Here is a 27,723-nt window from a genome sequence, read left to right as displayed (position 1 = left end):
GTGAAGGTGATCTGTCACTTTCTGAGATGAGTATCAGAGTCGAGAAGCTTTGAGTGATGTGCTGGATAATGCCACACAGTCGAGGGGATGCGTCATTCTCACCAAGCTGCCGTGGCGGCAATACGCAGTCCGATGCGTCAATCTCAGTAAGGCAAAGAACTGGTTCCGAAGCAATGCTCTGATTTTACTCCCTCAACTGGGGCGATGTGCCGGTCTTGATACGGGAGAGGCATTGAAATCTCTGTTGCAAGTATCCCGGCCACTTCCAGTAAGCCAGGCACCGGAGCAGGGGTAGATACTTTGATATCCCTGAGTCTCAAGCAACAGGAGGCAAGCCAACAAGCCCTTAGAGATTACTTCGATTGAAGGCCGAGTCAAGCTCTCCTTCAGAAGAGAGCAGCAGGCAGCAGGGAAACACCCTAGATCAGCAGTTCTGTTGAGTCCTTTAAACAGCACAGCAATTCTACTGGCAGAGCTTCAGTTACAAGTCCAGCAGTGTCTTAGTTTAGGGGGTCAGAGACCCAGTACTTATACCCTAAAGTGCCTTTGATATGAGGGAGACTAAAATCGCTCTCTGAAGTGCATAAGTATCCCTTTCAACCCAGTCCTGTCTGCAAGGCTATCTGTGGGGGTAATCAGTCCTTTGTGTGGGGACAGGACACTGCCTATTCAAATGAAGTGTTAGCCATTCCCTTCCATCTTGCCCAGGCAAGGCTATCAGAATGCAGATGTATGTAGATGGGTACTCAGACACACCTAAACTTCCTATGTTATGACTGTCTAGAAGGAATGCACAAAGTGTAGCTGTCACCCACCCCAGATGTGTATTGGAGACTGGCTGTCAGGCACACAGAACAGTAAGTGAAGAGAAGTTTCCACTTTCTAAAAGTGGAATTTCTAAAACAGTAAAGTCAAATCCAACTCACCAGTGAGAAGGATTTATCATTACCATTGCAGCGATATTAAACAAAAAGCCACTCCTCTCTGATCAGGAATTACAGTTTATAATGTATTAAGGAATTCACAATGCTAGTCTATGAAAGGGGTAGACCTCACAGTAGTGAAAAATGAATTTGGGTGTTTGTCACTACCAGGACATGATTAAACATACATGTCCTACCTTTACTGACATGGCACCCTGCCTTTAGGATTACTTAAGGTGATTTTAATGTAATAAAAGGGGTGTTCAAGGCTTGGCAAACAGCTCTAAATGGCAAATCGATGTGACAGTAAAATGCACACAGAGTCCCTGCAGTGGCAGGCCTAGGACAAGTTTGAAATAAACGTATGTGGGTGGCACAATCAGTCCTGCAGGCCCACTAGATGCATTTAACTTACAGGCCTTGGGTATATGGTGTACCACTTTACAAGGGAGTTACTTGTAAATAAAATATGCCATTCAGTTAAACACCAATATCACCATGTTTAGGGTAGAAGCACATGCACTTTAGCACTAGTTAGCAGTGGTAAAGTGCTCAGAGTCCTATTGCCCAAAAAGAAAATCAGCAAAAATCAGGAGGTAAAGGTAAAAAGTCTGGGAGAAGACCACCCTAAGGATGCCAGATCTAACACCTCTCCTTATTAAAATACAGTCTGAGACCCTCCCTAACTGCTGCAGCTCCAACAATAGTTGCAGAACTGAAAATAATGGCTGCTGTATATACTCAAGGGCGCCACCTGGTTACAATTGTATAAGATGCTCTGTGCCTCCCACTTGTATACTCTATTGCCTCATTGCCCTATGCATGTGCACTGTCAATGGCTCCATCGCAAAGGCAAAGAGGAGCGGAGAGAGGGGGTAGTTCTGCCGTGTACCCCATAAAATACACTAGCCATCTGATATGTACCTCCTGGACCTGACACCTGTCATGGGATCTGCATATAACAAGGAGACCCAGCTCAGGAAATCAGGACTAAATCCTATCTTTGCTAGTAATGCCCACATATATTTGCAGTCTGTAGTGTATGAAGCCTTTTTATTGCCCAAGGCAACCAATACTCCTTCAATATTTGAGCCCGTAGGGTGTGCGTGACATGAGTGAGCCTCCGAATATTTGTGAGGGTGCTTCTCGTTGGAATGAAGCCATATGGGTCTTCATGTACCAACATAAATATCACTTCCCTCAATATATTGGCCATTACTTTTGTTAGACCTGGCATTTAGGACTCTAGGCACTTTACCACTGCTGACCAGTGCTAAAGTGCAAGCACTCCTTGTGTAAAATGTAATGGTAATTGGCTTCTCCATTATTGGCATAGCTGATTTACCAGTTAGTCACTAGTACAGTGCACTGTGTGTGCCCAGAACCTGTAAATCAAATGCACTGACTGTGCCACTCACATGAGTAGCGTTGCAAACATATCTTAGACCTACCTCTAGAGTGTCTGTGTGTGCAGTTTTAAACTGCCATTTCGACCTGGCAAGGGCACCCACTCATCAGGCCCAAACCTTACCTTTTATTACATGTAAGGCACCCCTAAGGAGGGCCAAAGGTAGCCCCTTGGGCGTGGTGCAGTGCAATTAAAAGGTTGGACATGTGCTGCTGTGTTTTACATGTCCTGCTAGTGAGATACTGGTAATCTCCTTTTTCACTACAGCAAAGCCTATCTCTCACATAGGTTAAGAATTGAAGCTGCCTTGTAACATCTTACAAGTGTATCTTTCAATTGAGAGCTGATAGAAATTTGGAGTTTGTTATCTCAGGGCTCAAGTACATCTTTTAGTAAAGTTGGTTTTTAAATTGCAGGTCTGAAAATGCCACTTTTGGAAAATTGACATTTCCTTACTTTAAGCACTTTGTGACCCCCACCTGTCTGCTGAATATACATATGGGTCAGGATAACAGTTGGGCTGTTTGTGCATTCACTCTAGACAGTCACATAAAGAGAGCTGAGGTGTGCCCTGCATATCCTGCTGGCCCATCACCAGGTTGTTGGGTCTTCCTGAGCTAAAGTGGTGGGAGGAGTTGACACTGACACCTGCATTGGGTTGTGCCTGACCTCACACAAAGCCATCTCCATCCCCCCTGTTGTGTGTCTGGAGCCAGGGCAAGGAAAGGCAGTGTCTTGTGCACTACAAAGACTGCCCTTTGAAGTTTGCCCACTTCAAAGACTAAAATGGGTATGCGCACTGGACATATGACCCCATATCCTCAGAGCACTTCTGGGTTGAGTACATTCTGCCAGGAAGAAGAGCTGGATAGCTGTCAGGAGGGACTGCCCATGTGCTGTTTGCTTTGCCGTGTTGGCCTGCTGCTCGGCTGCTTCTGTCCTGGGAGAGAAAGGACTTGACGTTGCTTTCTACATCCTGCTTCCAAGGCCTTCTAAGGCTTGAGTTGCTTGCCTCCTGTTAAGAAGTCTCAGGACAATCAAAGACGTCACCTGTTCTTGATAACAGCACTTGGCCTTTTCTGCTGAAGGCCCTGTCTTGCCAAGTGGGCCAAATCTAGTTCCTGGGCCCTTGGAGTCAAGTGGTGTGTGTTACAACCCAAGAAAAGCAACACTGGCGCTGTCATCAATGCCGCTGCTTGCACCGGAGCCAAGGGCACCGCTTGTGAAGAGCACAACGCACTGCCCTGACTTGCACCGGAGCCTTTGTTGCCAATGACAGCAACTTATTGACTCTGACATCGTCATGGAAGCCGCTGACTGCACCAGAGCCAAGAGCACAGCTCGTGAAGAGCACAACGCACTACCCTGACTCACACTGGAGCCCAACTTCACCAACACTCGCGCACCAGCATCGACTGCATGCCACTGCCTACACCAGAGCTGAGGGCACCACTCATGAAGAGCACAATGCACTTCCTGACTTGCACCCCAGACCCAGCCCAGCTGATGCCAGAGCTTCTTTAATACTGCAGAGCTGACGCCACAAGGCTTGACATTCGACCCAGTATCAACTTTGCTCCACAGTAAGGAACTGAGGCACCGCACTGGCCACCGCAGCCTCACCTCTCCTGCAGCAGTAAGGAACTGATGCATCACCTCCCCTGCAACAGTAAGGAACCAACGTAGCACCGTCCTCCAGAACACCTCACCTCCCCTGTGTTCTGCATCGCCTTTGTTTTGCACAACGCTTTCAAGGTACTGTAAGGGGGTCTGCCCTACTCCATAACCAGCCCTTGCTCCATCGAGGTCGAACTGTCTTTGTGGAGTTGCCAACCATGACCAAATAGCCCCGGTTGGAGCTATTTTTGATTTCTAAAAGTTATACTTGATTGAATCTTTCAAAAGTGATATCTTGATTTGTGTATGTTAGATTTTCGTTGTTTTGGTATTTTTTTATTCAGATAAATATTGGCTATTTTTCTAAAATTGTGTGGAGTCCTTTTGTAGTGTTTTCACTGGGTGTGTGTGTGAAATAACTTACACATTGCCTTTGGGATAAGCTTGATTACTCTTGCCAATCTACCAAGAGAGTGAGTATGGGTTATCTTTGGTGTGTAACTTACTAACCCTAACTAGAGTGGTAGGTTCTGCCTGGCTTAAGTGCATACCCTAGCCACCCATAACCCTCCATTTCTAACAACTTTGGAGAGCTTCTTGATATCTACATTAATCATTGACAATGGACGGTAAGAGCTAAACTATGTGTGCTCTTTCCATCGTAGGTAGCATTACTATGAGTGCTTCTTGCATTGTTTGTGGTAATTTTCCCAAACTATTGACCTCTTGGAAAACCTCCAGCAGCCGGTCAGAAAGCATCCTCACATATAATTGGGAAAATTAAGGCTGTAGTCCATTGGGTTCTAGCACCTTATTCCTGAGGATCTCTTTAATGGCCTCCATTAACTTCTCTTTAGAGAGATCTCCCTCCAGTTACACCATCTGCTTTCCACTAGGCCTCAGAAGTTTTATCCCACTGAGGAATTATATTGTGTTTGTACCTTATCATTGCCCTGGGCACTTGTATAATACAGCAAAATATTGTTGCATCTCTTTATTTATTGATGCTTGAGTCAATATCATCTCAACCCCTTCTCCCTCTAGGGCCATGAGCTCTGGTGTTGAAATTTCTCATTTAAAACATCAGGTTAGGTGTTAACTTGATCTGTGTATACTCCTGTAAAGTAAATCTGTCTAACATATCCCAATATTCCCCTATTCCCCATTTCACTGCAAGTATATCTCTGTCTATGTATGGATCCGCTGTGTAAGTTCTTTGCAGAGGCGCCAATCATTCTCCTTTTCTCTAGAGATCTTGTTTGTAGTTGGAGTTTCATTATATGTATTTTATAAAGGCACTCGCCCCTTAAGAGAACCTTAATCGTGTTTAAAAAAGCCTTTGAGTGGCCACCTACAAAAAGATACAGGTTTGCTTTCCTTTTCATTAACTCATTTAAGGTGACTCAGTAACTAAAAAGAAGAAACGTGGGCAAAAGTATCTTTGGGAAAGAAAAACACTGATGGTCAAACAATGCCGGGGTGTGAGCGTGGCAGCAATGGGGAAAGCAACATAAGGGGTGGAAGCTAAATGCAGGGTGGGCGCATACAATACTGAGGCCAAGGGGGAAGTAAATGGAGAGGGGGGAAGTAAATGGAGAGGGGGGAAGCAAATGGACGAGAGAGAGCACAATTGGGCGCTTTGGAGAAACACAAAGGTGAAAAAGCAATGGGGAGAAACACATGAGGGCAAGAACATCACAGAAGAGGGCGAGAGTGAGGCACACAAGCAGCGCAAGAGCAACAGAAGCACAGAGGAGGGGTGAGAGTACATGAGGGAGACAGCAGAAAACACATGTGCTCTCATAGAGTGCTTAAAGAAAATATTTGAACCTGGAAATGTAAGCAGGGTAAAGACAGAGTAATGTGTCCATGCTCAAAGGAAGGGTCAAACCCAAGATGAGGAAGGAAATACCACACAAGTTAACAAATATGTAGCAAGCAAATCTGAATGACAACAAAGCCAGCACAATTGGTTAGTGTTGGTTGTGACCACAGTAAGCTAACAGTACGTCTTACAACAGGCAGTGCATTCACTGTCTAGTAGGTGAGACCTGAAAAGGGAGAGGTTAGAAAGTTTATAATACCTAAAGAATTCTGGGATGCAGCATAAAAAGTCAATACAAAATTAGACTAGATTACTATCTAAATTTCTAAGATCATTTTGAAGTCTATTGTTGGCTTTTGCCAAACCACATTCTATTTGCAAATGTATTGGGCTATTGGCTTTGTAGTTCTGAAATTCAGCTGATTTCAGAAAGTATATTCACTTAATTTCTCTCATGAAATTTTCCTTTCATATTAATATTACTAAGGGAGTGTTTTCAGGTTTTGTCAATGTAGGCTGCTAGAGCACTCATTATTACCAATGAAACTGAGAGGATACTTGAAGATTCCCTGTCATATTAGATCATCAATTAATTTGTATTTAATTGGCCAGTTTCCTGACTATATCTTTCAAAATAAGCATTGTTGGAGGTGAGGTTTTGTGATTCTGCTAAATTGATCAGGTGACAGCTTTACTAAAAAAAACTATGCTTTATTCTGATGAATCCTTTCAATGATTCACTACCTTCCCTGAAAAAAATTTCATGAAAGGACATTGCTCCTAGTGGCCTTTCGGTTGAAAATCCCAATGTTTTGCCCAATACCAGTCATGTTTCTGAGAAGGGTGGGAGCACACTGCCTCATATCTCTGCACTCAATTTGCCCCAATGCATGGTCAATGCATTGCATGATAACACTTACTACAGAAGTAGTCTTTAACCACTTGGGCGCTGATGACCGTCCTGACTTCTCAGAAGCGGTCGCTCCTCATGCTGCTCCCTGCCCTGGTATCGTAGCGCTTATTGCCAGACTGCCAGACTGATCATTGCATTAGAGACCAAGTGCGCACTGCTTGCGGCATTTAATTGTGCCTGACTGTATTAATTGTGCCTGATTGTATCGTTTCATAGCGCTTAACTGCTGGACTGTTGCTCTTTTGTTAATCATCTGTGCGCTGCTCGCTTTGCCCAATTTAATTTTGTGTGCCTGATTGTGCCGGTGCCACTGCCCGTTTAAATCGCGATTTCCAGGTTGTGCCCCAATCTCGTCCTGTTTCACTTTTGGCTTGCTGTCATTTTGTTGTTTGTTTGTTGTGCCTCCCAGCCCGGCTCTCAACCCCGCTCCCGCCTCCCAGCTGCTCCTCCCTCGCTCCGCCCCCCTCCACTATCCTCTTATGTCTGATGCACTCGCGTGCAGCGGTCACGCGCAGCGGATGCGCCCCATGCGCGCCGAAGGTGCGCCAAAGATAAGCCCGTCTACACCCGTCCGCGCCTGGACCGTGCCCAGCGCCAGACCCCCTGCCCCCCGCAAACTCCTCTCCACCCGCATAACGTACGACTTCGCTACCCTCTCAGCACTCAATTCTGCCCGTCTCCCACACTGCTACCAAGCCGCCCCAGGACACACCCATGGAACATTCACCTGCCACTCCTGCAAGTTCGACTGCATCAGGACCCACACCAAACCCACAGAATCCAAACAGAACTCCGACGCTAACCACCTGAAGTGCATCCTATTCAACACCCGCTCGGTCCACAGACACGCCATTGAACTTTGGAACCTACTCGACACCAAATCACCGGACGTCGCCTATCTTACAGAAACCTGGATGAACGCCTCATCAGCGCCCGATATCGCCATAGCCATCCTGGACGGCTACAAAATCATCCGTAAGGACCGCATAAACCAAACAGGAGGAGGCATCGCCATCGTCCATAAGAACACCATCCGCATCACGACCAGTTCTGACGATAACCTCGCTACCGCCGAACACCTTCACTTCCAGATCCTCACCGACCCCAAAACCACACTCAGAGGCACCCTCATCTACAGGCCACCAGGACCCCGCACACAATTCAGAGAAGACATCACTGACTTCATCAGCCCACACGCCCTCTTCTCCGAGGACTACATTCTACTGAGAGACCTCAACTTCCACCTGGAAAAGAAAAACGACAGCAACACCACCACCCTTCTAGACAACCTGGCCAACCTCGGACTCGAACAACTTGTTGATACCCCCACCCACTATGCCGGACACACGCTCGACCCAATCTTCACCTCCAGCAAACACATCTCCTTCAACCACACCACAGCTCTCCATTGGACGGACCACAGCTGCGTTCACTTCAACTACAAAAAGACCACGACCCACAACCTCCCACAACCAATTCCCCGAAGAAACTGGAACAAAATTACCACCAACCAGCTCTTCACATCGTTTCACCAAAACCCTCCTGCCAAATCATCGGACCCAAACCAAGCAGCCACCAACCTCACACAATGGATCACCCACAGCGCCGACGAACTAGCACCCTTGAAAAACCATCAAATCAAGCAAGGTAGCAAAAAAGCCCCCTGGTTCAACGATGACCTAAAGAAGCTCTGTCGCACCCTCGAGAAAGCCTGGAGAAAAAACCCTACCACTGACAACCTGACCACCTTCAAGAACGCCACCCGCAAACACCACCAACTGATCCGATCCACCAAGAAATCAGCATTCAAGGATCGACTTGACAACAACGCCCACAACAGCAAAGAACTATTCAACATCATCAAAGAATTTACCAACCCCACCGCCGGCACCAACGACATCACTCCCTCCCAAGACCTCTGCGACTCCCTAGCCTCATTCTTCCACAACAAAATCGCCGACATACATAACAGCTTTGAAAACCAGTCCGGAGACCAATCCACTCCACCCACCTCCGAACCAAAACCCCCCTCTAACAACCTTTGCGCCTGGAACCCAATCACCACTGAAGACACCATCCGCCTGATGTACTCCATCCACTCAGGATCACCAACCGACCCATGTCCCTACCACATTTTCAACAAAGCAGACTCCATTATCGCACCCCATCTCCGAGACGTCATCAACTGCTCCCTCAACTCTGCTACCTTCCCGAAAAACTGGAAACATGCCGAACTCAGCGCCCTTCTGAAGAAACCCACAGCAGACCCCACTGAACTTAAGAACTACCGCCCCATCTCGCTCCTCCCATTCCCTGCCAAAGTCATTGAGAAAGCCGCCAACAGTCAGCTCGCCGCCTTCCTCGAATCCAACAAATCCCTCGACCCCTCACAGTCCGGCTTCCGAGCCAAACACAGCACCGAAACCGCCCTCATCGCAGCAACAGACGACATTCGAACATTACTGGACAACGGAGAAACAGTTGCTCTCATACTACTTGACCTCTCCGCAGCCTTCGACACAGTCTGTCATAGCACCCTCATACAACGCCTCAGCAACGTCGGAATACAAGGAAAAGCATTGGACTGGATCATCTCATTTCTCGCCGGAAGAACACAGAGAGTCCGCCTCCCCCTTTTAGATCAGAGGCCACCGAAGTCATCGGCGGCGTACCACAAGGATCATCACTAAGCCCCACCCTCTTCAACATATACATGAGTCCCCTCGCATCCATCGCGCGCCAACACAACCTCAACATCATCTCCTACGCAGACGACACCTAGCTGATCCTCTCCCTCACCAAAGACCCAAACACCGCCAAAACCAACCTACACGAAGGAATGAAAGATGTAGCCGAGTGGATGAAGAACAGCCGCCTAAAACTGAACTCGGATAAAACGGAAGTCCTCATCTTAGGCTCATCCCCCTCTGCTTGGGATGACTCATGGTGGCCACCGGCCCAGGGAACCGCACCCATACCAACGGACCACGCACGTAACCTAGGCTTCATCCTGGACTCCTCCCTCTCGATGACCAGACATTTCAACGCCGTCTCATCATCATGCTTCAACATCCTACGCATGCTCAAAAAAATCTTCCGTTGGATCCCCACCGAAACAAGAAAAACGGTCACCCACGCACTGGTCAAAAGCAGACTGGATTACGGAAACACCCTTTAAGCCGGAACCACAGCCAAACTACAGAAAAAACTCCAACGCATCCAAAACGCCTCAGCCAGGCTGATACTAGACATCCCCCACCAAGCCCACATTTCCGGTCACCTGAAAGACCTCCACTGGCTCCCCGTCAACAAGAGAATAACGTTCCGTCTCCTCACCCACGCACACAAAGCCCTCTACGACCTAGGACCCGAATGCCTCAACACGCGCCTTTCCTTTTACACCCCCACCCGCCAACTACGATCGTCCAACCAAGCCCTCGCCGCAATTCCGTGCATCCAAAGATCCATCATGGGGGGAAGATCCTTCTCCTACTTAGCGGCGAAAACGTGGAATTCTCTCCCCACCCACCTCCGCCTCACACAAAACCACCTCTCCTTCGGAAAGCAACTAAAAACTTGGATATTCGATAAGTAAAGTACCCCCCCCCCCCCCTCCCTCAAGCACCTTGAGACCCTCTGGGTGAGTAGTGCGCTATACAAATTTTGAACTTGAACTTGAACTTATGACGAGCTGAGCTCGTCATCAGTTGCGCCGCTCGCACGCTGATGACGAGCTGAGCTCGTCATGTAACGCGGCTTTTTTTAAAAAAGCCGCGCAGCGCGAAAAAAGCCGCCGCACGCATGCGGTTAATTGTACACCCTTGTTGGTGCAGCCTGTGCAGTGTAACTCTAGGCATGTGTTTCTGGATTCAGTTCTTGCTCAGTAGAGAGCAACAAGTCATCTTAGGGTGCTGGGAATGCGGCCCAAAGTCTTCTCAGGTCTATGAACCACTAATTGGGTGCAGGGGCATCAGCACAAGCTAGTCAGTTCATTAGCTCAAGGGAGACTTTTCAAACAGGAGGAGGGTGGGACACACATCCTCACATCCCAGCACTCAATATCCCCCAATGCATTATGGTAAATGCAGTGCATGGTAACACTTACTTCAGTAGTAGTCTTTAACTTTTAATCCCTGTTGGTGCAGCCTGTGCTTTGTAACTCTAGACATGTGTTTCTGTGTCTATCCTGTGAGTAATGACAACAAGGGCTGCCCAATAACCACCCAGAATCTGGGGCAGTTAATCCTAAAGGAGATAGTGATTTCTTGCAGCAATAGTAGTTATACTGGGGAAAAATTATTCAAAAGACATTCATCAACCACATACGATATAAAGGCCATGCAAAAGACGAATATCTAAACTTTTTTTTATAATGTGATTAATGTGATTTTTTTTTTAAAGTGCTCAGTGTTCCAGTGATTACACAATGCAAGATAAACCGTGAAAATCCGACAAACTGTGTTTACAAAGCGTACAATTGGGCCATCCATAAAATTTCTGAGTACAGAGACAATCATCTGTATCACAGTGGAGTCCCCAATAATCAACCAGGAACTTTAGCTGTCCAATTGTTAGCAGCATCAACTTTTCAACCCATGATAATTTGAAGGATCATCATCAGGGCAACAATTGCAGAACAAGTGTGATAAATTTGAAATAAAAAGAAGTGCAGTCTTCAAAGCCAAAACTTAGGCCTGATTTAGAAGACGGCGACCGGGAAACATAAGGAGGAGGGATACCACGTCTCGAATACTTCTGGATTCCAGTTGCACCCACGGAAACCGGAACCAGCTTATGTATCCCCTCCCAGTATGGGCTTGATGTACACACGCATTAAGTACGGCCGACGAAGCACTCGCAATCTGTGTGATCACTAATTCAGATTCCGTGGGAAATCCACCACGTGAAGATCTAAACGACCCCACGTCGGTTACCACTTTGATTCACAGAAGGTGACATCACACCTGGAACCTCCCCAGACGCATACAGCGTTTCTTCTTTCCTTTCGTACAACACGTGCACCCGGTAAAGACGGGTATGACTACCAATTTTACTAGCAATCAGACTGTGCAGACACATCATTCCTGACCAATAGGATTATAGGTCGTGTCTTAAGCCCTGAGGAGTCGCTGTGAGTTGTTCCCACGCGACGAAACACGTGTCGGCTGGTTGTGGAACCAATAAACTTATATCCATTTCCCAAGAAACGGAACAAGATTGCAATTGTCTTAATGATTGTCTCTATGCTTAGAATGTTGTCTATTTCGTAACCACTGTCACTACACCTTGATTGTTGTGTGCGAGGGCATTGCTGTTTTACATTGTCTCGTAGGTTTGGCGACTGACCTACTTTTTGAACGGTTAAGGGGTCTTATCCGCTCGCCCTTCCGCACCACCCCTTAACGTAGCTTTGTTTATACTCCAATGGTCACACTAGGTAGTGCGCCCATCCTTGTCTGAAATACTAAAAACCCCACTTGCTGCATTATAGGCCTGATTTAGATCTTGGCGGACGGGTTACTCCGTCACAATGATGATGGATATAAAGTCCACTGAAAAAAGAATCCCATTATATTCTATGGGATTAATATTTGGGTGGATGGGATATCCATCACTGCTGCAAGGGAGTAACCCCTCCACCAAGATCTATATCAGGCACTAAATAAAAAATTCTGCGACTTAATCAATGTAAAAACATTTTAAACCCCTGAGATCTCTACAGTCACGCCTTTATTTATCCTACTAACTTCTCCTTTATCTGAGGTGGAGTGGTAAGTGTGAGACACCATTTAGTGGTGCCTTTTGGGTTTTAATGTCACCCATAATCCATGCTTGCAATGCCCCCCTAGAATGGTGGTCTTTTCAATTGGCATTGCCACTTGAAATGTGAAAATGCATCACAACATTGCTCTTTAATTTCATTTTAGGATGTAGTTAAGACATTCATACACTCACAACAAGGACGCCATCTACCTTCTGTCTAACCGTAAAGGGCCTATTTATGTAAAAAGTCACGCAGTGCAGCACAGCAAGTCACCTTGCTGTGCTGCACTGCTTGACAGGGAAAGGGTAGGAATGTGCTGTATTTATTGCCTTTTCTTCTGTGCTGGTGCCCTTTTGGCAGCCTAGTGCCAACGCAGGCACCCTTGCACCATGGCGCAATTGTTACTGCGTTCCATGCAGGGACACCTTCCTGCACAAAAACAATCCTGAGAGGCATATTCCTCTATGTGTGCTTCAGAACACATAGAAAGAGGAAGTAGTTAAGAGAAATAAAAAATATTTCTCCTCGTTATACACCTCTTGGAAAGGCGTATCTTTTAGGTCCATTCCCAGGTCTACCAGTTCTGGTAAATCTGGGAATGCATTAAAAATCCAATAAAACTGCATGGAAACACCAACGCAACCCCCAAGGAATGCCTTCCCAGGGCAGAGAAAGACAACGCAGAGATTTGTGCCGCATTGCCTTACTGCAGATTTATGTAACCACTCAGGGTCATAAAAAGTGGCTTGTGTGGCTTCATAAATGGCATGTAATATTTGCAGCACTCTTGCACCACATTATGTGGTTTAAGAGCAACGCAAACTGGCTCACAAATCGGCCCCTAAATGTTCTTCTTGCTTTGGCCTTTTTTTTACCTCAAACTAGGAGCGAACTAGGTATTTTTAGGTCTGGCAACAGCAGAGCTTATCTTATCTAGAAAGTGTACCCCTATAATGTAGGTTTGGGAAAGGAGGAGTAGAGCTTCTGCTATGAACACATGTCTGCCCCCTTCTGCAATTAGTCGTTTTGGGCCATTCCCCATTCAGTCATTGCTTGTAGAAAGTGTCATTCACATTTGTTTTCACTCCAGAGGACTATTTCTTTTTCACATGTCTCCCCTTATTGTTGGATTAAGAGCATCAATCTGCCCATGTAGTGTTTTCAATGAGGTGTCTGGACTGTGATGTGTCCTTGCGCTGGATTAGAATCCTATTGTTATTATCCTTTATGCTCATGGGAGCAGCCTTGTGCCAAAACTCTATCAGAGCTCAGCCACGCAGAAGGAATGATTGTTTGCCCAACTGTATGGCCATGATCTTTCTGAGGACATGCTCGGTAACCAGAATACTGCATTTCTCCCTAATCAGCATTCAGCAACTAAGCCATCATATCCCCAGTTCAATCACTCCTATCCAAAGATGTAAATTGTATATGAGGAATGCTGATTACACTGGTACCATGCTTGAGAGTTTGGACAATGACTTGTTCACTTATGCAGCATATGGTGGATTATGTGGCAAATGCGGAAAATCTATAATTATGCAAAAAACACCGCTGCTTCACAATCGCATACTTCCAGAGGCCCTGAGTATAACCTATTCCACAGCATTAGCAGACAATGAATAGTACATATAATTACTTTTCTGGACTACCACATGCAATAAACAAGCAATGACAAAAATATTAGACCTGGCATTAATGTGATAACATATGCGTAAAATACACAACATTTAATCGGCGGATACTGGTAATATGTCGAACCACTGGCAATCGTGTGGGGTGGAATTCCAACACATTCTTCTTTTAAAAGATTCCCTCAAGCCATTTGAGCTGACGAGCTCATGGAGAGGCACCTGCGCGCCTGGAGAGGTACTGTGACCTGAGAATACTTTGGCAGCCTGCTCAGCAACACCATATATTCGAATTGCCTAATCTCTACTGATGACGGATAATAATCCAGAAACACGTGTTTAGAGATGGCCAGCACTAATCTGCACCTACCTGGTGAAACACTCGAGAGACTTTGCAAGTACACACACTTGGCGAACTGCATTTACCATGATGCCTAGGGGCGAACCTGCTGGGAGGTGAAGCAGTGTGATCCACATTTGTTTTTTGTTATTTGTTTCTTCTTTTGCCCACCATGTCACCTCATATAAAACCCAGCCATATGCAAATCAGTCTTGATTCTTCTCCAATGAGAACAGTCCAGCATGAGCTGCCATGTCAGGTCCTCTCTGAATCGGAACACAGGCAACCCAAGGCTGGTTTCTGCCTGATTGGGCCTTTTAGGTCAGATGTAGCTTGTTTTGCCAATGGTTAGACTTATTGCATATAATCCTCGCTTCACCTTTTGTGTGCTTGATGTAACTCCCTAAGTGGCCAAGTGCAGGCCCAGACTTGGATCTTTTTCTTACTGTACCACTGGTACAAACCACTTGCTGTGAGCTGCTTTGCATTACCTTGCGGCAAGGGAGTGTTCCATGAGTGATACATGAGCATTCAATGCACCCACCCATGGTTATTGACAGAAAACCCTAAGTAGTAACAGTAGACTCAGTTTTGCATAACAAAATACCACTTCTTTGAGGCAGACGTTAGAAGGAGAATTTCTTTTTTTTTTTACTTTTCCGACTTTACATGGTAGATTTAAAGTGGAAAAAGTTGTAAAGTTTGTCTAGGTATAGTATTGTGCACTGGAAGGGCACCCTTCCAGTACAAAACCTATGCTAGACATTATGCAGACACGTTTGTCCTGTGGTGCTAAGGTGTGTGCATGGCCCTAGGCAGCCTGATTCTGAGCTATCACTAGGCAGAAAGCAGGACAGTGCCCTATCTTCATAGGCATAGTGCTGTGCTGCTGTCTTCTTCTCATGCAGTGTAGTCCAGCAACATTGGTTACTTAGCTGCTTTGTGGGACAACATTATAAATCTGGGCTAATGTCTTAATAACACCAGATGGCAGATAGCTTGATTTACTGGCAACATACCAAGGGTGCCAATGTGCATGGTTCCTCATGCTTCCTCCTATGACCATTCTGTAGGTTTAGCAGAGCAAGAAGATGAGAAGTAAATGTAGGAGCCTGTTGAAAAAGTGAGGAAGAGCAGAAGGAGAGCTGGGTAGGCCCAAAATATTCCACCCTATATAGCCGTGAGGCTTGATGTATAGATAGAAGACATGAATGAGAATGAGATGATTTTATAAAGCGCACATTACCCGAGGGTGTCTTAGCACTGAGCTGATTCAGTCCGGAAAGAATGAGGGAGTCATGGTTTATGGGGTAAGGGGAGGGGGGGAGAGGCCAGGTGACCTCCTTGACTTAATGTGAAAACAGCCAGGTCTTCAGCTGCTTCCTAAACACCTGCAGCGCCAGCTGTGAGCGGAGAGCCAAGGGGAGAGAGTTCCATAGTTTTCCTCCCTGATATGCTAGCGTTCTGCCACCCCAGTTGGCTCGTTTGATTCTAGGGACCGTAACCATAAATGCGGAGCTGGATCCAAGACTTCTGCTGGGCACGTACCAGGAGAACCGCTCTTGAAAATACGCCGGGCCCGTCTTATAGAGCGCCTTGTGCATAAGGCACAGTGCCTTGAAAGACACCCTTTCTCCACAGGCAGTCAGTGCAGATCATGCAGTGAATGGGATACAGGTTTGAATTTAGGAATTTTCAGAAGTGTCCATGCTACAGCATTCTGAAGAGACTGCAATTTTCTTAGCAGATATTTAGAAGCCCCTAGATAAAGTGAAGCAATGCTAGTGTTTTCGTTGGAGCTGCCTCATTTGTTGGTGTCTCTGTGTTATTTAGCCTGGGTCAGCTTTATTCCAAGGTAGGAACCCCTACATTAGATGATTATTGTTGCCCAACCTGCCCATGGGTGTGTACTGTCAACAGATTCCTTACTCCTTATATGTGGCTAGAGAGCAGTATCGTGGGTGCTAAAGAGTGATGAATGCATAGTAAGAAATGTAAACATGGTCTTCTAGCTTCCTATTCACCTGTTGCATGTCCTCTACCACATATAATAACATTGGCTGGGGTTTCCATCCATCTCCCATCCCCACCACCTCTATCATAAGGGCTCCATCACCAGCACATACAGAAGACCCATCTCGCGTAGAAGAGGTGGGGACAGTGGGAGTGCGAACATCAATGGTTAGTGCATAGCTGCTGGAAAGGTTTGCCAAACCAGTGCACTTCTACCATTCTGTTCCAGACCCAGGACATCAGAGAAGGTACTGAGATAATGAAGTGGGCGATTCCTTTCCTAAGAAGCTATAGATGGGGTAAAAGGGTCGACCCCACTCTGGCATCAATCCAGTTGCCAATGATGACCTCCAGATTTCTCTGCAGCTTTCCCTTCTATGCCCCACATGCCTCTTGTGTTAGCTGCTCTTAGCTGAGTTATTGTTCAAAAGGCTTTGCTAATATGTTTTGTGATGAGCAGAGCATGCTTTTGTTGGAGTAAGTGTATTATCCAAAGTATTAGAAGTTAACCATCAGTTCTAATAGTCTCTAATAGCCATTGGTAATCTTAGGATAACTTCCTACGCTACAAACAGAATGATAAGCACTACCTGACACAATGCCACCTACTCCCTGAATGCGTCTACATCATTGACAAAACACTAAATGTACGTAAGATAAAGTGAATGAGTTTGCAACTATTATGAACACATATTTATTTGTATTAAATCTTTTGTCCCAGACATCACCTTTTTGGAATCTCCCTTTTTGCTGATGATGTCTACTACTCAGAGTGGAAAACAGGCACCATCAGGCAGTCCAACAAGTACACAGGGAAGGAGATTGTTAGACTGCGTCTGGGCTCTTCGCTATTTCCCGCTACTCAGCTAAAGGTGGTGCACAGATTGAGCCAGCCTGCAGTAAAAGCAGATTTGAATAGAGAGGGTAAGTTACTTCTTTACACACCCCACCACATGCAACCAAGCATGAATATTGAATATTTATGGTCAGCCTTCAATGTGACTGGCTAAGGTTGGAATTGAAGAAACTGCTTTACATTTGTCTTTATGTTTTCTTTGTCTCCTCGTTACATGGATCTGTTCAATCAGTTTTCTTTTAATGTGTGATATTACCTGCTGCAGAGTGTTGAGGACATTTTGTGGAACTCGTGGACTGTCTAACTGTTTGGAAGTGAAGCATCAAGATGATGATTTGTCATGTGTAGAAATATCAACGCATTGTCAACAGTGACATGGCAATTAACATTGTGCATTTACAAAAATAGGTGTTTGAGTAAAGTGTTGCTACGTTGTAGTATGATACCATTCTCTATGTACCAAGCAGCAAATCACACATGTGGTTAAGTTACAAGTCATATCAAAGAGTAGACCTAGATGAGTAAACTTGGAAGAGTGAAGAAGAATTAGCCTATTCTGGGGATAAAATAGATCTGGATGGCAATAAAAAATGGAACACCCGCAACATGAAGTGCACGCCCGAACACACTTTTTAGATATTGTCTGATGGCTAAAACGTGGCCTGGACCGTGTGATCAAGTACAAGGTGAGGGAGAAAGAGCAAAAATATTTTTCGCTCAAGACATAGAGGGCCCTGTCTATGGAGTGGCCAATAGGGCCACGTGCTGGTAGCCCAGGTTACCATTAGTTGTGACTCCTACTCCCCTATCTCTGATGGCAGAGTTGAGCTGCTTGATCCATCATCAAGATCTCTCATTGGTGGACCACACTTCTGAGTTAAAATCAGCTAGGTATGATCCGTTTGTATTTGGGTGGCCCTATGGAAATATATTACCACAGCCTTACTTTGCCAAGCTTCAGTGCTAAAGTAGTATTACAGACTTGGCAGAACCAGGGATGAAACTGCTGAGAATGGGACCAGACTTTTACTGGTGTCCAATTACTGGTGGTTTCCTGCAAGGGTTTAGCAGCTATAACTGAGACCCCCCCACCCTCACCCCAGAGTTTGGAGCAACAGATAAAACTATGATAACACACCCACATTTATGACAGCCTCACATAGTGGTTAAAATAAGGTTTTTAACAAGAAATCCAGTGGTGCAAGGAAAACACCACAACTCCCTTTGGTGGAAGTTCACCACAACTGGCACATTTTTGCATCTCATACTGTACTTTCACTCAACGCAAAAGTCATACAGATGATGGACGGAATACAGAGCAAATAAAATGTTCACCTCCAGCCAATAGATCTGGGTTAAATCCATTGTTCTTTTTGCTCACCATGCCACCCCAGTTTAGAACCAGCCAATTGCAAATCAGTCTTGACCATGTGCCTCATGGGAACTGTCCAGCCTGAACTGCCAAGTCAGGTCCTCCCTGGACCAGAAACAAGCATTCTGGGACCGGTTTTGGGGTATCACCCCATATCAGCCAGGCTAGCTTGAATCCAGTGGCGCAGTGAGACCGGGACCCACGTCTGGGCATACCTGATGCACTTAGGGCAAAAAAGCAAAAGACACACAGATAATGGACTAGGGTGAATGTTTGACATTGTTCAACATTCTGTCCATCAGTTGTTATTTTTGCATTTGTCACCCTGAGTGGGACGAGTATGCTCACCCGTGGGTCCTGTGCTCTCCATGCCACTGGAGTAAAGCTAAGCTGCCTGATGAGGGATGTTAACCCAAAACTAGCTCCAGGATGCTTGTTTCCGGTCCAGGGAGGACCTGGCCTGACAGTTCAGGCTGGACTGTTCCCATGGGGTACAGAGTCAAGACTGATTTGCATATGGCTGGGTTAAAACTGGAATGGTATGGTGAGCAAAAAAATGATGGATTTAGGCCCCGATCTCTGTACTGGAGTCAATGGTTGACATTGTTCAAAATTCAGTTGTTCTTTTTGCATTTGTCACGACGAGAGGGACGGTATGCCAAGAAGTGGGTTCTGTGCTCTCCATGTCACTGGAGTCAAGCTAGCCTGCCTGATGAGGGGTGTTACCTCCAAACCGGTCCCAGGATGCTTGTTTTGGTTCAGGGAGAACCTGATCTGGCAGTTCATGCTGGACTGTTCCCATGGGGAACGTAGTCAAGACTGATTTGCATATGGCTGGGTTCAAACTGGATTGGCATGGAGAGCAAAGAAACTATGGATTTAGGCCCAGATCTCTGTACTGGGGTGAATGTTTGACATTGCTCAACATTCTGTCCTTCAGTTGTTCTTTTTGCATTAGTACTTTCACTTAACAACTTTTTAAGCTATTCCTCTCTGGGCTCTTAAAGTCAGGTGTGATAAATTTACCAGCGCACACAGTGTGAAGCTGTGGATTTATCACCTGATGATAGGTGCCTGTTTGGATGCTTGAACTACATTCCGTGGCTGTAACTTTATTATAACAATAATTCAGTGTGTTCATCAAATCTGAGGTCTACACTCTAAGGATGTAGACATCCTGTCACGTCTTTCAGACTCAAATTCACAAACTCTTAGTAGTGGAACATTATTCACTCCATGAGGCTAAAAAATGGATTTGAAGAAAGCAGGACTCCTGTATCAAAACCTAAGATTATTACATTTCTAGCACTGTCAGTGGTGCCAACAACAATATTTAAGAGTTTTGACAATTAAGATGTCAAATGAAAATTTTAAAATAATACTGGACTGGCTTCCCTTAAAGTTAGGACAATTTTGGCACATACAGAAGTACATAAAATGACTGTCAGGCCCGACAGCCTTACAGTTGCCAAAACTTCAGAATGGTTAGATGTCACTTGGGGCCCGATTACGACTTAGGCCGTGCCGTGCTGGGTACGCCCCGGTGCTGCACTGCCAAAGCTGTGGTTGGGCCACCTGCCAGATTAGGACTTTCCACCTGTCTGATGGGCTTTTATTGGTGAAAATTCCATGATGTGCACACACCCACAGGGTGCAGAGGCACTAGGGGGCCCTGTAGGGCCCTCTTTGTTTCCTCTCCGCCATGGTTTTCATGGAGGAGGAACTGCCACGAAAACCCTGGCAGAGAGGGAATGCCTACTATGCTTGGCCGGACCGCATCTGTCTCGCCAAGCATATGGATGCCTCTACACCACCCATCTCACAATAGGGTGGTGGGGAGACCCCTGCATCCACGCGAGTCTGGCGGTCCATGGACCACCAGATTCGTAATCAGCACCTAAGAATCCTGTATAGAATTTTAAGATACCACTCCAGAGGCATTCCTATTTCAAAGTGCTGGTATGTATGTTCCTGTGCTTATTGCATGACGATGTGCCCATGAAGATGAGTAAAAACCCTTTGTTAATGCTTCAATGGACATTCAGTATTGGAGTATAGACTCCTCAGAGACCTTTAATACTAAAGTGATAACATCACACAAAAGAAGGGCAACAGGTTATTTACATCTGTGTTTACACCCTATTCTATAAGTGCAGATGCTTTACAATCTTCAACTTCACCTGCACAATTCAAACAGAAGCAGAAGTATGCACTTAATTACTTATGCACTTGATGACACATCCTCTTAAAAATCCGGGATTGGAGTCACAATTTTACGTCAACTCGTTTTAGGCCTACACCTTCCCACAGTCAAAAAAGTTAATTCAGTTATACAACAAGATATTGATAAAAATAGAGCTTAAACCTTCATACCCCACCTTAAGCCCTCTGACAAGAATCTGGAAAAGGGAGGCACAACATTTAAAACGGTCTGCCTTATGGGTAAACAAGTCAGAGATTACAGACTCTTCACTGAATAGACTCCTCAAGTTTGTAAGCAAAAACCTCTGGAATACAAAGATGTTTGTGGTTAATGTTTTCACATGGAAAGCTCCTTCATTGGAAGTCTCTCCTGGTCCTGAGTTCTCAGAGCCATGCAGCATTAAATGAATCCCAATCCTTGTGATCCTCACAATAGGGCGCACCCAATCCCAGGGGCATCTGATGCGACTATTGGGTTTTGTAGCATCTACACCCAATAGACATTCAAGATCAATGATCACTTAGGAGAATGTGGTGAGTAATATATTAGAGGTGTGAGCAGAGGGTATAATCTTGACAGTGTGTCTCAACACTGAAGAATAATGGAGACCCTTTCAGTTCATTTTAAGAGCTGTATTAAGGGGTTCACCCTCACTCAATCTCCTTAGCACACCCAGACTCACAGTACTTTTGGGCAATGGGCAATTTGCTCATATTAACAGTCTCCCTTAAACCGATCAGCCATCATTAGATGAAACAAGGTCCTTCCTTACACCACCACACTTGTTAAGGTGTAAAGACTCAAAATTCTGGGACAGACTCTCTATATTGGTGCTTTGATTAGACTCTTCTACATCCTTTTAATTGGGATAGGTCTTGCATCACAGGCAGTGGGAAAGCAGAGCGGTAGGATCCAGGCACTAGCTCATGTAAATCGTGGAGTATTGGTTGGTCTTCGGCAGATGTGCGTGTACCCCTATACCATATAGTGGTCGTTAGGTGTCATAGCTTGGTATATGATGTCATGCACATATTAACAGGTGACCTATTGGCCTAGCAACATACCTTTCACATTTATACTGTCAATCTGTGAGCTGGATGCCACATAGAAAAGCTGAAGTAGCCAGTGTATGTATTTTTCCAGAGTGTGCATTGCATCCGTAACACATCTTTGCCAGTATGGGCATCATCTTGTATGACAATGGGGATATCATTTTCATGGAGTGCAATATCCGTACACAAAAAATGCCTACTACACAGATACCTACATTAAGGCAAGCATTCTACAAACTGTAATACATATTGAATATGTCAAGATAAGCACATTTGACAATATGCCTGTGTATTTCAGAGCAATATATTGCCTGTCCTAGTATCAGCACCATGAATGCAGGGGCTCAAACATATGCACACTGTTAACATACGTGTGACACATCCCTAGCTTACCAGCATGTGAGCAAAGTTATTTTGAGCAAGAAAAGTGATCCCTTGGCGTGTTTACCTGGATTGGAACAATCAATACACTGCCGTGGCTTAGCAAGGTGGGGTGGGGAGCGGTCTGCCCCAAGCGGCATGAGTTTTGGGGGCGGTAGCCTCCCCCGCTCTTAGTTGCTGATATCGGGGCAGAATTCACCCCCCCCCACTCTTCAATCTGCCGCCGAGGGGCAGCAAATAGAAAAAATCCGGCCAGCACCTCCGCTCCTTTATGCGCCCGCAGCGGGGCAGCAAACACGGGAACCGCCACGGGCGGCTAAAGTGCTTGATTCGCCACTGATACACTGTACCACACACAAAGGTCTGGTTGCGTCAATGAAAACAAACGCATAGCCATTTCGCTAACGAGGTAGCAGACAAAAATGTATTTATTTTATTTTTATTTTATTTGTGATTCGTAATGTGCATGGCTGCCTCAGCAACAAGGCGTCCCAGCACAACCAGAGACCCGAGAGAAAGAGCAAGAGAGAACAACCTAAAAAACGAAACATCAGAGAGTGGAAACAACCAAGTTTTTATAGCTTTACAAAATGCCCAAAGATTGCAAATAGCTCTAATGTGTGCTGGGAGCGAGTTCCAAAGTTTTGCCGCTAAAAACGGAAGGAACGGCCCCCTGCCCTTGCTCTCCAAACACGAGGAGCACAGACAAGCGCAAGGTCGGCAGATCTCAATGCTCGCCCAGGCACATAAGGAATCAGCAGGCAAGAAAGCCCACCCGGGGCTTGATGCGTCAGAATCTTATGTGAGATACACAGCACCTTAAACTGGACGCATTTCTCAATAGGTAGCCAATGAAGCTTGGGGAGCACATGTGCCACTGAGCAGGATCTAGGTAAGGCCACCAGAAGGCGTGCTGCAGCGTTCTGGACCCTCTGCAAGCGTTTGATACTGGACTTTTTAGCGCCCAAATACAGAGAGTTACCGTAGTCAAGCCTAGAGAGAATGGACGCCTGAACAATGGTTTGACAAACTCTAGGGGGAAAAAAACCAAGCAAGGGTCTCAACCCTCGCAAGAGCCCGAAACAGACAGCGGCATCAGCTTTTGTCTGCTTCTCAAATGTTAGTCCGATGTCAAACCACATGCCCAGGTTCTTCACAGCCTCCCTAGGTGGCGGGGCGGGTTTGAGACCACTGCTCTGACCAGAGCTCCCGGTCCTTGTCAAATAGCAATATCTCAGATTTACTGGCATTTAACTGTAAACAGTTTGCTGTCATTCAATCTGAGATAGCTAGCAGATCCTCCTTAAATTTCTCCAAGTTAAAACAGACATTTTTGGAGAAGGCGATTACCAACTGGGGTCGTCGGCGTACGACACCAAGGACCATCCCCTGTCTTTTGCCACCTCTGCCAGAGGTCTCATATATAGATTGAACAAAAGTGGGCTTAAAATAGAGCCCTGAGGTACCCCCAGGCGCAGGGCACATTCCTGGGAGTGGAAGGGTGGTACTGAGACCTGGAACATCAGATCCTCCAAAAAAGAGCGGATCCACTCCAGGGCCCCATCCCTAGTCCCAACTTCCCAGAAGCGTTCAAGGAGAATCGCACGGGACACCTTGTCAATAGCGGCGCTTAGGTCTAACAGGACCAAGGCCGCTGAATTTCCCATATCTAACCTACTCCTAATGGATTCCGATACTGCCAATAGCGCAGATTCAGTGCTATGCCGAGGTCGGAACCCATGCTGTGATGAATCAAAGATCCTGTGTTGTTCAATGAATTTGGATAGTATAGTATTCACGTGTGCTTCCACTAACTTGGTCAAAAAAGGCAACTGGGATATGGTGCGATAGTTGACCGGATCATCTGGATCAAGAGTAGATTTTTTATCAACGGAATGACTTTGGCATGCTTCCATGCCCTAGGAACAGAAGCTGACCTCAGAGACACATTGGCCACTTCTAAGCTCACAGGAGCAATCAATGAGTGGAGCTGATGGAAATAAGTTGATGACAGTGGGTCAGCTGGAGAGCCTGACTTGATTTTATAAAGAAAAACCAAAGGTGGTGATGGACGGAGCGTTGACAATACAAACACTCACCCCCAGTCAACTGATCTGGGTTTAATCCATCACCGTTCTTTAGCTCACTCCGCCACCCCAGTTCAGACATGGCCATATGCAAATCAGTCTGACCCTGTGCCTCATGGGAACAGTCCAGCCCGAACTGCCAAGCCATGTCTTCCCTGGACCGGAATCAAGCTTCCCAGGACCGGTTTCTGGCATTACAGCGGTCTTCAGCCGGGCTTGCTTGAATCCAGTGGCAAAGTGAGCAAAGGACTCACGTCTGAGCATACCCTGCCAACTTAGGTGGTGTGGAGTGCAAAAAATCGATGGATTTAGGCCCAGATCTCTGTACTGGGGTGAATGTATGACATTGTTCTGCATTCTGTCCATCAACTGTTGTTTTGCATTTGTCACCCCGAGTGGGATGGGTATGTTCAGACGTGAGTCCCATGCTCTCCACGCCACTGGAGTCAAGCTATCCTGGCTGAAGACGGCTGATAGCCAGAAACCGGTCCTAGGATGCTTGATTCTGGTCCAGGAAAGACATGGCTTGGCAGTTCGGGCTGGACTGTTCCCATGAGGCACAGGGTCAAGGCTGATTTGCATATGGCCATGTCTGAGCTGGGGTGGTGTGGAGTGCAAAAAAAACAATGGATTTAGGCCCAGATCTCTGTACTGGGGTGAATGTATGACATTGTCCTGCATTCTGTCCATCAACTGTTGTTTTGCTTTTGTCACCCCGAGTGGGATGGGTATGTTCAGATGTGAGTCCCATGCCCTCCACACCACTGGAGTCAAGCTATCCTGGATGAAGACGGCTGATAGTCAGAAACCGGTCCTAGGATGCTTGATTCTGGTCCAGGAAAGACATGGCTTTGCAGTTCGGGCTGGACTGTTCCCATGAGGCACAGGGTCAAGGCTGATTTGCATATGGCCATGTCTGAACTGGGGTGGTGTGGAGTGCAAAAAAACGATGGATTTAGGCCCATATCTCTGTACTGGGGTGAATGTATGACATTGTTCTGCATTCTGTCCATCAACTGTTGTTTTGCATTTGATTTTATGGCATAGGGGCTCAAATCCCAGAGGCGTCAACAGTGGGAATGATGTCAAACAATTGCCCTCCACAGTGTCCACCGCTCCATGCGCCCCTACGTTCTCAACAAGAGAGGACGCCTTAGGAAAACCACAATAAATCTGCTAAACTTTATTCAAGAAGTGCTGCGCAAGTACCTCACACTGGCGATTGGAGGCTATAGAAGAGGTTCTAGGAGCGCCTGCACTCTTCATATTATCGAGCAGAGAAAAGATGGTCTTTGCAGGATTTGAGCTTGCCAACATCTTATCTGCTACATAGTCTGCCCGTGCTCTCCGGATGAGCTTATGATAATTCTTAATTGCTGCTCGATATTCAACTTTTGCAGCTACCTCATAGGAGCGACGCCAGACCCGCTCTAGCTGCTTACAGCCCTTTTTTGCCCGAGTCAGTGAGTCATTGAAGCACGGGTTAGATGGCCCAAGCCCCTTTCCAACCTGCTTAGCTGGAATATGATTATCCAGTCCAGTCGTGAGCCATTCTTGGAGACACAGATCCGCTCTCTCTATATCCGGGGGTAGTTGAGGTCTGCGCTCATCAAGCCAGACAGATAGCAATTCACAGTCTAATTTGTACCAAGGCCGTTTAGGCACTTGGGCAGGGCGGGACACAGCCACTCTCCCCTGCACCTGCAGAGAGAATGTGATCAACAAATTATCAGTCCAGTCCTGTGGAATCGATGGAGCCATTTTTAAAAAACAAATGTTTCAAAAAATGGGATCTAACAGATGACCAGCTACATGAGTACCCTCAAGAATGTTTAGTAGGAAAAGAGAAGCTTTAGGAGGAAATGTGATGCTGTAGGAAACAAGATGCTTTAAGAGTAAAGGTGACACTTTAGGAAACGAGACGCTTTAGTCGTAAAGGCGACGCTTTAAGAAATAAGATGCTTTAGTAGTAAAGGTAACGCTTTAGGAAATAAGACGCTTTAGTAGTAAAGGTGACACTTTAGAAAACAAGATCTTTAGTAGTAAAGGTGATTCTTTAGGAAACCATATGTGGGGAGTAGTCCTGTTGCAAAAATAGTGGGCTGGGACCAAAAAAGTTTCAAACAAAAAAGTGAACCCCCTATACCATAAATCTAATCTAATATTTTGCTGATAGATACATTCCTTATATGTATCTGAGAATGTCATTTATGACTTGAAATGAAATGAAATGAAATGAAATGAAATGAAAAAGAAACTTAATTAAGCGCACTGTGGCCAAGCGGCTTCCTGGCGCTGGGGGGGGGGGGGGGGACGGATTCTACACTGCAAACAGAGTGACTAACCGGGGAAGGCATGGAGAAAAAGAAACGTTTTTAATGCCTTTCGGAAAGCTGGGTAAGTAGGGATCGATCGGATAGATAATGGAAGACTATTCCAATACTGGGGGGCCAAAACCGAAAAACGGGTGCCACCGATACGGGCTTTACGGTAGCGGGGAACTTGAAGAAGAAGTTGAGAGGATGAGCGAAGAGTGCGAGAAGGAGTATAGGGAGTGATCAAAGAAACGATAAAAAGAGGGGCGGAATGGGTGAAGGCTAAAAAGGCTAGACAGGCTAATTTAAAGGAAGAGCGAAAGCGTACAGGAAGCCAGTGAAGGGACTTAAGAACGGGTGTGACGTGGGAGAATTTGGGAAGGTGAAAAATGAGCCGGGCGGCCTGATTTTGAATGGCCTGAAGCCGGCGCATTTCAAAGGTGGGGATGCCGGAGTAGAGGGCGTTCCCGTAATCGAGACGAGAGGTAATGAGGGCTGTAATGATGGATTTGAGGGCATCAGTGGAAAAGAAACGGGAAATTTTGCGAATGAGACGGAGGGATAAAAAACAAGATGAAATTACAGCACTGACTTGGGAGTGCATGGAGAGGTCATTGCTGACCTTAATGCCTAAAGTGCGAACAGAGGGAACTGGAAGAGGGGGAGTACCCAGAGAAAGGGGCCAATGGGAAGGGGACCAGGGATTAGAGGGACCACCAGTGAGGACAAGCTCCGACTTATGTTGTTTACTAAATTCTTTCTTTTTTGGTCACTTGGATACCTACCATCCACTAGTTGGATAAGTGTATGCATCTATCGCGAAGAATTAAGACAGAGAAAACATATAGATAAATGTATTTTCCAATGTTTTTTCCCATAATACATTCAATATTGTGCTTTTAAATGAATTATACACGTTTTATACAGTGTTCAAACAGTCAATAGAAAGAAAACGTATACACAAAATACAACATTATTACATGATAACATAACATTTATTAGTATCCGACATCTATGGTCTCA

At 45.9% G+C, this 27,723-nt stretch overlaps 1 protein-coding gene across 1 annotated transcript in view; it reads left to right on the top strand.

Annotated features, from left to right (window-relative positions):
- EGF (epidermal growth factor) overlaps positions 1-27,723 on the top strand; it is a 627,377-nt gene that overhangs the window by 203,636 nt on the left and 396,018 nt on the right. Inside the window, exon 5 of the mRNA XM_078677482.1 lies at positions 17,156-17,358. Within this exon, the coding sequence (XP_078533608.1) occupies positions 17,156-17,358 (203 nt within the window). The remainder of the gene's footprint in view (positions 1-17,155; positions 17,359-27,723) is intronic.

This window comes from Lissotriton helveticus, chromosome 2_1 (genome assembly GCF_964261635.1).
Source record: "Lissotriton helveticus chromosome 2_1, aLisHel1.1, whole genome shotgun sequence".
Lineage (NCBI taxonomy): Eukaryota > Metazoa > Chordata > Amphibia > Caudata > Salamandridae > Lissotriton > Lissotriton helveticus.
Note: the sequence above shows the minus strand (reverse complement) of the source record. Positions and strands in the feature narration are given on the sequence as shown.